The 12,355-nt window shown below is 40.8% G+C and overlaps 1 protein-coding gene across 3 annotated transcripts; it reads left to right on the top strand.

Moving 5' to 3' along the window:
• Positions 1 to 569: 569 nt before the first annotated feature.
• On the top strand, positions 570 to 8,711 carry LOC110502567 (ubiquitin-40S ribosomal protein S27a). Of its 3 annotated transcripts, none has more exons than XM_036960158.1 (7): positions 630 to 707; positions 3,768 to 3,840; positions 3,950 to 4,014; positions 4,494 to 4,548; positions 4,641 to 4,726; positions 5,581 to 5,712; positions 8,523 to 8,711. In XM_036960158.1, exons 3-7 carry the CDS (start codon positions 3,967 to 3,969, stop codon positions 8,670 to 8,672), a joined length of 471 nt encoding a protein of 156 aa, XP_036816053.1. In that variant the 5' UTR covers positions 630 to 707; positions 3,768 to 3,840; positions 3,950 to 3,966; the 3' UTR covers positions 8,673 to 8,711. The 3 variants fall into 3 exon arrangements, with proteins under 3 accessions (XP_036816052.1, XP_036816053.1, XP_021436374.1); XM_021580699.2 differs by lacking the exon at positions 630 to 707 and adding an exon at positions 3,144 to 3,197; XM_036960157.1 differs by lacking the exons at positions 3,950 to 4,014; positions 4,494 to 4,548; positions 4,641 to 4,726; positions 5,581 to 5,712; positions 8,523 to 8,711 and adding an exon at positions 1,515 to 3,197 and having other exon boundaries at positions 570 to 707; positions 3,768 to 3,843.
• Positions 8,712 to 12,355: the final 3,644 nt, after the last annotated feature.

Below are 12,355 nucleotides of genomic sequence, written 5' to 3'. Positions count from 1 at the left end.
TACAAAAATGCTTGAGTGTTGATGCTGAAAACAAGGCGAAAGGGTATGGTTCTTTATTTTGATACCAAATGCAGAACTGTAAATTATGTAACGTTGCTCATCAGTCCCTCATCTGTATTCACCAAGAGATTCAAGGAAGTTATTGTCACTGGCAAATTTGGCAAGGTTCTTCTTCCATATTATTTTGTTGAGTGATCGAAGTTTCCAGCTCCAAACATAATTTTCTTGTTTTTCACTCCTCTCTTGGAAATGGTTTCAATAATCCAACACCAGACATGTTGCTGAGATGTCTGTCCAATGTGTCCAAACGGTAAACCGGAAGATTGCTATGGACATAAGGGTATTTTGTGTAGTTTTTTTAAAAATAGGGTGACCAGACGTTCCCGTTTTTGGTGGCCTGTCCTCGGCTGGAGCTGTCCCCGGAAATGTCCTCGTTTTTAACTGTGCGTTAAAAACAGACGGCAAAGTGAAATATTTTACTTGGCAAGAAAGACCCGGCAGCAGAGCCTACCGGTTGACGTCTCAGTCGCGTTGTGCTTGTTTCGTCCAGCAGAGGGGGCTGCTCGCTATAGCAGCTTCATTCGCTCTTCTTCTACTAACTACTTGCTCGCGATAGTTTTAGAGAAAACTGCCGTGGACAACTCGGCCAGAAGCTAGAAAGTATCAAGTGAATCCACAACATCACCACAAACGTATTTTCAAGCCAGGTAAGTTACAATCGTTTTAGATACTAGTTATGTTATACTGTCACAATGTATTATATAGATAGATGATCTACTCTATAAGGGTTTAAATAGGTTATGCTAGCTAAGTTAGCTACTGTTATGGTAGGTTAAAAAACGTTCACATGTAAACATGCAGTGGGCGGGCTATTTTGAAAATATGATTATATTAAATGAATGCACAAATAATTCTGAGAATATTTTTGTAGATTACAATTTTAATGGTTTGGCATTATAATAAGTAGTGTGAAAATATATTTAGAAATGTTCATGGATAACATTAGCAGTGGAGAGGAGGAAGACTGGATAGGAAGAGTGAAGGAGACAGAGGAGGAAAGGTAAAGATATGGTTACAGAGCCTGCCAATTTATTATTCCAAACAATATTTTTAAGATAAAATACAAAAATGAGGCAAGCAATGGGAATCTGTTAACCAGTGTTTTATCTAATAGTATGCTATTTATTAATACAGATTGGAGAGGAAGGAGAAGGAACAATTAAGGGAGTAAAAAGAGTGAAGCAAGGAGAGTGTGGAAGAGTGAGGTGGAAAGGTGAAGAGAAGGAAAGGAAGACGAGTGAAGAAAAGAGGAGGAGAAGAAAAAGTTGAGAGCGTAAGAAGAGTGACCCAGGGAGAGTCAAGAAGAACAGACAGAGGAGATACAATGACTCTTTCCAAGAAACAGAAATGCACTTTTTATGAAACATGATGAAAAAATTTCCATTTATACGCTCAGGTCAAGACAATCGAATTGTTCACTGCACCCTTTGTAATTCCTCTCTTTCAATTGGCAGCTGGAGAAGAACTGCAGTGGTAGAACATCAGCAGACGAAAAAGCATAAAGCCTCTCTGTTTGCCCGTGTTGGTATGCCCTCTGTCACCACATTCTTCAAGAAGGTAGAGCCTTCCCAAGAAGAATATGATTTAGCTGTGCAGGAGGGTGTCTTTGCATACCACATACAGATCTATGGACTGCACAGCACAACTAACACGGAAGCTTTATGAGCCAAAGCTTACATGTCCTAGGACAAAATGTGACGCCATAGTGAGTAACGTGTTAGCAACATGGGCAACTACTTTGGTAATACAGGATGTAGACCAGGTTGAATTTGTGTCCCTGTCCATTGATGCGTCCAATCATGGACATGTAAAGCTGCTGCCAATAGTAGTCAGATATGTAAAATATATGATGGCAGCACATCTGTGGAAACAAAACTGCTTGATTTTGTTGAATTGAATGGAGCAGATGAAATTACAGCTGAGGTCCTGGTGGTCATCCAAAAATGTAACCTGGAAAACATTCTCTGCTGACTACAAATACCAACTTTGGAGGACTGAATAGGCTGGGGAGGGTCAATGTCCATACCAAAGTTAAAAATGCTCTGCAGGGCGGCACAGTGGTCTAGGGCACTGCTAGCTGTGCTACCAGAGACTCTGGGTTCGAGCCCAGGCTCTGTCGCAGCAGGCCGCGACCGGGAGGTCCATGATTTTCACCTTTAGAGTTGAAAAACCGAAGGGCTTTATTGAGTTTGTTGGCCAGGAGTACCATAACATTTTAGGACACAGCAATGTTCGCTGGATGTCCATGCTCCCTGCTCTAGAAAGAGTGCTGAAAATGTATTTTGAAATCCTTTTTTATTTCTGAAGACAAATGCTCTGTTGTCCTGTGAACAATCTTCGAAGATCCACTGACTAAACTTTGGCTGGCCTTTGTCCATGGAAACTTGACCGTATTCAGTGACACGATCAAGATGCTTGGAGGCCAGGGCCACTATGCTGTGGAGTCCGCTGCAATTCTGAGAAACGTTGAGGAAAAATTGACTACAAGACGTGATGACAACTTCATTCCAGTTTTGGTCAGAGGACTTCTGAGAGAACTAGAGGAAAATGGAGCCATGTCTAAAGAGAGCTTTCTCAAAACATCCCAATCATTCTTCACTACGGCTGTGAACTACTTGCAAGCATGGGGAAAGCACACAGATAATCTAAAAGATTTACATTATCTCCTTTTAAAAAGGCAACCTCTGCGTGAAGAGATCCAGAAGGCAGCAGGCACACTGCAGGATTTATGCCCCAATGTGACCATCAATGAGGATGCATTGTGTGACGAGGTTACTGGCCTGCAAGAGTTACTAAAGGGGGGATCGCTTAAAGAATGGAAAACATCTGAGACACTTCTTAGTCACAGATGGAGCATGGTGGTTACCCACTTCAAAGAGAATGACATCCCACACCTGGCTAGATTAGTGTTTGTTGTCATGTTCTTACCTGGAAGTAATGCACCAGTCGAGAGAGTGTTCTCCCAAATGAATGATCTATGGACAGCAGTAAGAAATAGGTTCACTGTTTCTACCATCAAGGCCATGCTTATTGTGAAGACAAACTTCAACCTCCCCTGCCAGGAGTTCATGGAGAAGCTGGCCAGAGACAGAGCAATCCTGAAAAAAATACATTCTTCTGAGAAATATACCAATGAGGTTGGTATAAATATATTATGTAGTTACCAATCTCATCAGCATCTTATTTCTTTATTATGTTAACTATTTCACATATACTATTGTCTGTTTTTTGAATTTTGCTCATGTTCTCTTCTGCTCTCATTCTACCAGGACCACTGAATGAATGGCTGTTCAGATCGGACAGTTTTGTCTTGTCTGTAGTGTTTCTGTAATATAGTTGTTTTCTTTGTCTATCACAGTGTGCCTGTTAGACTAAATACATGAAATCAGAATTGTCCCCCATTATACTTCATAGATAATAACATTGGATATTTTAATTATATATTGACCGCCGAACTGGAAATGTCTCCGGTTTTCATTTCAGAAATCTGGTCACCTTATTTTAAAATCACTTCTTTTTTTTTAGGTGGGGGATTTCTCCCACAATATCTGTATATCTAAAAAAGTAGCCAAACGGATTTGATATTTTCAGAAAAAAACTGATCTGGTTTGGGGTATGCACCTCGTGTAAAGTGTGATTGATGTATTATGCATTTTTCTGAGGGGTGTTTTTGAACAGGCATTTTATTTGACGCCTACTCCCTGCAGATGAGCCGAGAAAACCCCGTCGCAGGCTTGGAAAGCCCTCTTCTCATGATCCGCCATTAGTAGGAGACCGGTGGTAAGATCGTGCTCTCTATTTTAAGCAATTATTTACCACAATAACGACATTGTAGATCGTGTTTTAGCTGATATATTTGTACTTACAACACTGTCGTTCTTGTGTGCAGGTGGATTGATCGCCAAGATGCAGATTTTCGTCAAAACCCTCACGGGGAAGACTATAACCCTCGAGGTGGGTACTTCGGATTTGGTGTAGCGCCTCCTGCCTCTAATAGCGGCGCATGCATTCTTTAGCAAACTAGCTGGCTAGGTAATACTTAAATCAGCCTATAGTGCGTTGTAGCAATTCACCAGATATAAACACCTTTGCAAGTTTCCCCATCTTTATTGGACAGTAGTTGTTAATAGCCTACCAGAACTTGCCGACATGGTAACCGGTCTTTTATTCTGAACTGCTAGCTAGTTGGCTACCAGTAGCTAACTACATTTTAGTAGCATGGCCCTGCGTATACACGTGTAAATGACCGGTACAGCTCGGCAACTTTATCTTAGTTATCTAATAACATCGTCTGCTTTAATGTAGATGAGTCATTTATTGCCATTTGGCTGGTATCAATACAGGCATCAATACCCTGGGAATGAGTCGTCTTGGAACTGTTTAGTCTTCTTGCTAGCCATGTTAGCTACCTATTTTTCTAATATTATATGCAGGTTGAGCCTTCAGACACCATTGAAAATGTCAAGGCCAAAATCCAAGACAAAGAAGGTAATTGCACTTTTTATTTTTTATCCTCGTCATCCTTGGAATTGCTTGAAGTGGTTGCATGAAAGATTGAACTCACCCTCTCGTCTCTCCAGGTATCCCTCCCGATCAGCAGAGGTTGATCTTTGCTGGTAAGCAGCTGGAGGATGGACGCACACTGTCCGACTACAACATTCAGAAGGTGAGCTGACATTTTCACCTTGGTAAACATTTGACAATACTACATTTTAGTAAATGTGTTGCAGGAAATAGAATACACCACTGAAGTCCACAACACCATTCCTGTAGACAAGGGGTTCTCAGCCTTGCTTTTATCTTAAAATGTTTCCGATCATATCTAAAAGTAATGCATGCTGAATTTTGGTCAAAATATGACATTTCAGAATGTTTTAATGTAACATATATTGCCATCAGAAATAATTGTTTGGTAGATTAGCACATTGGGGCGGCAGGGTAGCCTAGTGGTTAGAGCGTTGGACTAGTAACCGGAAGGTTGCGAGTTCAAACCCCCGAGCTGACAAGGTACAAATCTGTCGTTCTGCCCCTGAACAGGCAGTTAACCCACTGTTCCCAGGCCGTCATTGAAAATAAGAATTTGTTCTTAACTGACTTGCCTGGTTAAATAAAGGTAAAATAAAAATAAAAATAAAAAAAATTAGATACAGACACCATTGTTTTTCAGCAGTGTTTAATTTGACGTTTTAGTTTTTTAGCAGATGCTCTTATCCGGAGCTATTATGGTTAAGTGCCTTACTCAAGGGCACATTGCCATTTTTCACATAGATGGCTTTGGTTACTGGCCCAACGCTCTTAACCGCTAGGCTACCTGCCGACTCATTGTATTGCTATTTTCTCTGTATTTTAGTTCATTCTGGGACAGCTGTGAATACTCCTTAGGTTTATATTTGAATTTCTCACTACAATCATACAGCCCAAATAAGTATTTATTCTTAGATTGTCATATGCCGCATTGACCACTGAAGCCATAGCCGTTTGTTGGTCTTTCTGGCTGAACTGAATTGCTTTTTCTTGCAGGAGTCCACTCTGCATTTGGTGCTGAGACTCCGTGGGGGTGCCAAAAAGAGGAAGAAGAAGTCCTACACCACTCCCAAAAAGAACAAGCACAAGAGGAAGAAGGTCAAGCTCGCAGTGCTCAAGTACTACAAGGTAAATGCGCTGGATCACAACCTGACCCATTTCCTTGATTGCTGATAACTAGTCTAGTAGATAACAAAAAAGTCTGGTATGCCAATTTGGCTGTCTACTGCCACTAGTCTCTAGTGCAGTGGATCTTAAACTTTTTCAGCTAGAGACCCAAATTAGAAATTGACCGGCCTCTCGTGGCCCATATTTTCCTTTGGCCTAAATTAAGTACTATTATAAGATTCATTTTCATAACTCGACCCACCTCGCATGCCCAGGGCACACTTTGGGTCCTGACTAGAGGTCGGCCATTACACGGCCGATTAACCTGTTGTTATACCTCATCCCGGGCCCGGGAGAGTAATCATCAACTGACCCTAATTAGCATAACGCCACGCACATAAATATTACTAGAAAATATTCCTATTCATGAAAATCACAAGTGAAATATATTGAAACACAGCTTAGCCTTTTGTTAATCACCCTGTCATCTCAGATTTTCAAAATATGCTTTACAGCCAAAGCAAGACAAGCATGCTCAGCTAGCATGTTCAGCTAGCAGCAGGTAACTTGGTCACAAATCAGAAAAGCAATCAAATTAAATCGTTTACCTTTGATGAGCTTTGGATGTTTTCACTCACGGGACTCTGTTAGATAGCAAAAATATTGTTTTTGTAGGCAAAATAGCTCCGTTTGTTCATCACGTTTGGCTGAGAAATCGACCTGAAATTGAGGTCATGAAAACGGCGAAAAATTCCAAATTAGCTCCATAATATCGACCGAAACATGGCAAACGTTGTTTATAATCAATCCTCAAGGTGTTTTTCAAATATCTATTCGATAATAAATCCACCGGGACAATTGTTTTTTCAGTAGGAGCGAAAGGAAAAATGGCTACCTCTGTATTTTACGCGAGAATCACTCAGAGCCATCAGGTGACCACTTACACAATGTAGCCGCTTACGCTTATTCTTCAACATAAAGGCGTAAAACTACGTCACAATGCTGTAGACACCTTGGGGAATACGTAGAAAAAGTAATCTGGTTGATAGCCCATTCACTGCTCAATAGGGACGCATCGGAATGCAGAGCTTTCAAAACACGAGTCACTTCCGGATTGGATTTTTCTCAGGCTTTCGCCTGCAATATCAGTTCTGTTATACTCAGACAATATTTTTAGTTTTGGAAACTTTAGTGTTTTCTATCCTAAGCTGTCAATTTTATGCATATTCTAGCATCTTGTCCTGACAAAATAGCCCGTTTACTTTGGGAATGGTATTTTTCCAAAAATGAAAATACTGCCCCGTTGTTACAAGAGGTTAATTAGGGCCGATTTCAAGTTTTCATAACAATTGGAAACCGGTATTTAATCTTTATTTAACTAGGCAAGTTAGTTAAGAAAACATTCTTATTTTCAATGACGGCCTAGGAACGGTGGGTTAACTGCCTCGTTCAGAGGCAGAACGACAGTTTCTCACCGTGTCAGCTCGGGGGATTCAATCTTACAACCTTACATTTAACTAGTCCAACGCTATAACCACCTGCCTCGTTGCACTCCACAAGGAGCCTGTTACGAATGCAGTAAGGTAAGTTGTTAGCTAGCATTAACCTTAACTTATAAAAATCAATCATAATCACTAACTACACACATGGTTGATGATATTACTAGTTTGTCTAGCGTGTCCTGCGTTGCATATAATCTGACTGAGCACACAAGTATCTGACTGAGCGGTGGTAGGCAGCAGCAGGCCCGTAAGCATTCATTCAGCCAGCACTTTCGTGCGTTTTGCCAGCAGCTCGTCGTTGTGCGTCAAGCATTGCATTGTTTATGACTTCAAGCCTATCAACTCCCGAGATTCGGCTCGTGTAACTGATGTGAAATGGCTAGCTAGTTAGCAGGGTGCGCGCTAATAGCGTTTCAAATGTCACTCGCTCTGAGACTTGGAGTAGTTGTTCCCCTTGCTCTGCATGGGTAACGTTGCTTCGAGGGTGGCTGTTGTCGTTGTGTTCCTGGTTCGAGCCCAGGGAGGAGTGAGAAGAGGGACGGATGCTATACTGTTACACTGGCAATACTAAAGTGCCTATAAGAACATCCAATAGTCAAAGGTTAATGAAATACAAACGGTATAGCGGGAAATAGTCCTATAATTCCTATAATAACTACAACCTAAAACTTCTTACCTGGGAATATTGAAGGCTCATGTTAAAAGGAACCACCAGCTTTCATATGTTCCCATGTTCTGAGCAAGGAACTTAAACGTTAGCTTTCTTACATGGCACTTTTACTTTCTTCTCGTGTTATTTAAACCAAATTGAACATGTTTCATTATTTATTTGAGGCTAAATTGATTTTATTGTTGTATTATATTAAGTTAAAATAAGTTCATTCAGTATTGTTGTAATTGTCATTATTACAAATGCATTTTTTTTTTTAATTGTCCCATTAATCGGTATCGGCTTTTTTTGGTCCATCAATAATCGGTATCGGCTTTGAAAAATCATAATTGGTCGACCTCCAGTCCTGACCCATTTGTTTAAAAATCCTTGGTCTAGTGAATGGAGCCAGCATTTGTTTTGTAGACATTTGTTAATGGCTCCAGAAGCCATATAAAAAATCTTATGTACATAGGCCATGTTTATTAGGCATAAACAAAGCTAATTTTAAAAAGAATATTCAGACTTACTGTGGTGTCAAATTCCTTGTCATCACACCTCATTAAGATATAATTGGTTTTCTGTTGCAAAACATTTGCTGTTGTGCTCTACTGAACACAGCAGCCACTGTCTCATTTGTGTGTGTTGCTATACTTATGGCTTCCATGGTGTATCTTCAGGTTGATGAAAATGGCAAGATCCACCGTCTGCGTCGTGAGTGTCCAGCTGAAGAGTGTGGTGCTGGTGTGTTCATGGCCAGCCACTTCGATAGGCACTATTGTGGCAAGTGCTGCCTCACTTACTGCTTCAACAAGCCAGAGGACAAGTAAACCAATGGAATGGACTAAATAAAATGTTTCATCAATCACCGAGGGCTTGATTCCTATTTTTTTCACACTGGATATGAATGAGATGGGTAACCAATATCACATTTCCGGAGGATTATTATTACCAGGGTTACAAGTAGTCATTGGTTTAAGCATTAGCATTTTCTAAATATGGTCTTGGTGTGGGCCTATTTTAAATTGAACCTTTTCTTAACTGACTTGCTTAGTTAAATAAGTTTGTATTTACAATGATGGCCTACCGGGAAACAGTGCGTTGTTCAGGGGCAGAATGCCAGATATTTACCTTGTCAGCTCGGGGATTTGATCTAGCAACCTATCAGTTACTGGCCCAACGCTCCTAACCACTGGGCTACCTACTGCCCAGTGGTTGTTTTTGAACCGAACTTTGTTCTTTCTGAAGTACAGTGACTTCAGAAAGTATTCACAACCCACAATGGGTGAAGGGGCCGACAGCACTGCATCTGTGCAAGAGGTGTCACTACAAACCCTGGTTCGATTACATGCTGCAACACAACCAGCCATGAGTGGGCGATGCACAATTGGCAGTATTTGTAAAAAAAAATGTAAATTACATCTGCAAACATGTAATATAAGTATTAACATCCTTTTGCTATGACACAATAAATTGAACTCTGGCGCATCCAATTTGATTGTCCTTGATGTTGTTACAACTTCATTGGACATGATTTAGAAAGGAACACCTGTATAAATGTCCCAATGTTGACAGTGCATGTCAGAGCAGAAACTATACAATGAAACTCAGTTCTCAGAATTGTGATGGGGTGTATCTGGGGAAGGGTATAAAACAATTTCTAGATTAAAAGTTTATCCCTGGGAAACTGAAAAAAATATGGAAATACCAAGATTGCATAGAGCTTACCAAATTGGGCAAGAATGACCTTGGTCAGGGAGGTGACCAAGAACCCCATACACGCTCTTGACAGTGCTGAGGTGGTTGAAACCAGCCAGAACGTAAAGTTACAACAGCACTTCACCAATCTGGGCTTTATGGGAGAGTGGCCAGACAGAAGCCACTCCAGAGGAAAAAGACATGTGAAAGACCGCATAAGGCAAAATATTGGTTTAATGAGAAATTGAACTCTGGCCTGAATTGAAAGCGCTGTCTGGAGAGAACCTAGCCCTTAATTAAGACAAAGTTACACTACATTGGGTTAGTGTTCCCACACGGTCATATCTCGATGTAACAGCGCTTGTTTACGGAAAACACGAGACGAGCACCTGTGCTAATTAGCTATCGAGCATGCTCCGAACACCTGTGTGTGTAAGTGTAGCTTCGTTGGAGGCATAGCTGGATGGAGCTGTGAAAAAACTGCTACATTTAATGTATCGTTTTTATTTGAAAGATTCTTTCTGGCTGATGAGTGATAAGGGCAAGGGCGCAACTTCGGTTTTAGTAGTTTTTTGGAGGGCATCTAAAGCTAATGTCCTGCATTTTTACCCAATCTAACATGACCCTTCTAGCCGTGTCTATTTAGAACAACAAAAAGCTAAACATGCCCAGTCATCAAGCAAGGTAAGAGATGATTAAATGTTTTTTTCAAATAGGTTACATGTCATTAAACGGCAAAAAAAACTAAATAGGTCAGGAGCCAGACAGGGAGCCTAACACCATGCCCAAAACTGACGCGCTCGCAAATTGATTTTGTCCCCCCACAACAGAAGCGTTCATGACATGCAGGTTGGAATATCCAAACAAACTCTGAACCAAATATATTAATTTGGTGGACAGGTCGAAAAGCATGAAACATTTATGCCAATTTAACTAGCTTGCAGTTGTCAACTAATTTGTCCTATTTAGATTGCTAGCTAATTTGTCCTGGGATATACACAGTTATTTTACCTGAAATACAAGGTCCTCTACTCCGACAATTAATCCACACATAAAACGGTCAACCAAATAATTTATCGTAATCTCTCCTCCTTCCAGTCTTTTTCTTATTTAGATTTAATATGGCGATTGGCAACTAACTTTCATAAGGTGTATTATCAAATAAAATGTTGTTAGTCACATGCGCCGAATACAACAGTTGTAGGTAGACCTTACAGTGAAATGCTTACTTACGAGCCGTAACCAACAATGCCGTTTAAAAAAATACGGATAAGAAATAAAAGTAACAAGTAATTTAAAGAGCAGCAGTAAAATAACAATAGGGAGACTAGACTATTACCACAACCGACCTCAGTTCATCTTGTAATAACCCACGTGGGTATAACCAATGAAGAGATGGCATGTGGCCATATGCTTCTAAGTGTGTTCTAGGCCACAAATAGAAGCAACTTCTATTTTCGCGCCTGGCAACGCAAACAAACGCTCATTGACGCTCGTGAGTAGTGTGGGTGCACTGATTGAATAACGTTAATGTGTACATTTATTTTGCGATGCAAGCAGTGTGGTGAGCATGTAAGAAGGAACGAAAATGAATCATTTCAAGGCTATAGTCTACAAAGAAATACATTATGAAGCATTTGCGAGTGCAACACACTACGCTGGTAGCGACATAAAGCCCTTGTCATTTAAACATTTCGTTGTATTAAATAATTAGTCTATAAATTGTGCATATAGGCTGTGACTTGGAACTAATACAAATTAAACGAACAATGACTCATTAGTGCCTTTGAATTCATTTTAAGAATTCATTTTTAGAAACACAAGTTTGGTCTGTGCCTTCAGGCTCATGCGATGGGGAGCAGGCCAGCAGGGGAGAATACCCTCTCCACACTTGCAGAGCCACTGGGGATGCTCAACACTTTTTTGGCCACTCTTGCCAGGCTGGGCAGAGATGCAGAGTTGTTTATTTTTCTATATTCTAGGCGATTCTGTGCTTCCAACGTTGTGGCAACAGTTGGTACAGTGCCTTGCGAAAGTATTCGGCCCCCTTGAACTTTGCGACCTTTTGCCACATTTCAGGCTTCAAACATAAAGATATAAAACTGTATTTTTTTGTGAAGAATCAACAACAAGTGGGACACCATCATGAAGTGGAACGACATTTATTGGATATTTCAAACTTTTTTAACAAATCAAAAACTGAAAAATTGGGCGTGCAAAATTATTCAGCCCCCTTAAGTTAATACTTTGTAGCGCCACCTTTTGCTGCGATTACAGCTGTAAGTCGCTTGGGGTATGTCTATCAGTTTTGCACATCCAGAGACTGACATTTTTTCCCATTCCTCCTTGCAAAACAGCTAGAGCACGGTGAGGTTTGATGGAGAGCATTTGTGAACAGCAGTTTTCAGTTCTTTCCACAGATTCTCGATTGGATTCAGGTCTGGACTTTGACTTGGCCATTCTAACACCTGGATATGTTTATTTTTGAACCATTCCATTGTAGATTTTGCTTTATGTTTTGGATCATTGTCTTGTTGGAAGACAAATCTCCGTCCCAGTCTCAGGTCTTTTGCAGACTCCATCAGGTTTTCTTCCAGAATGGTCCTGTATTTGGTGTAACGGATGTGAAACGGCTAGCTTAGTTAGCGTGGGCGCTTCAATCAGTGACGTCACTTGCTCTGAGACCTTGAAGTAGTAGTTCCCCTTGCTCTGCAAGGGCCGCGGCTTTTGTGGCGCGATGGGTAACGATGCTTCGAGGGTGACTGTTGATGTGTGCAGAAGGTCCCTAGTTCGCGCCCGGGTATGGGCGAGGGGA

Source organism: Oncorhynchus mykiss, chromosome 23 (assembly GCF_013265735.2).
Source record: "Oncorhynchus mykiss isolate Arlee chromosome 23, USDA_OmykA_1.1, whole genome shotgun sequence".
Classification (NCBI taxonomy): Eukaryota; Metazoa; Chordata; class Actinopteri; order Salmoniformes; family Salmonidae; genus Oncorhynchus; species Oncorhynchus mykiss.
The sequence above is the reverse complement of the archived record's forward strand: the minus strand, read 5'-3'. Positions and strand labels throughout refer to the sequence as shown.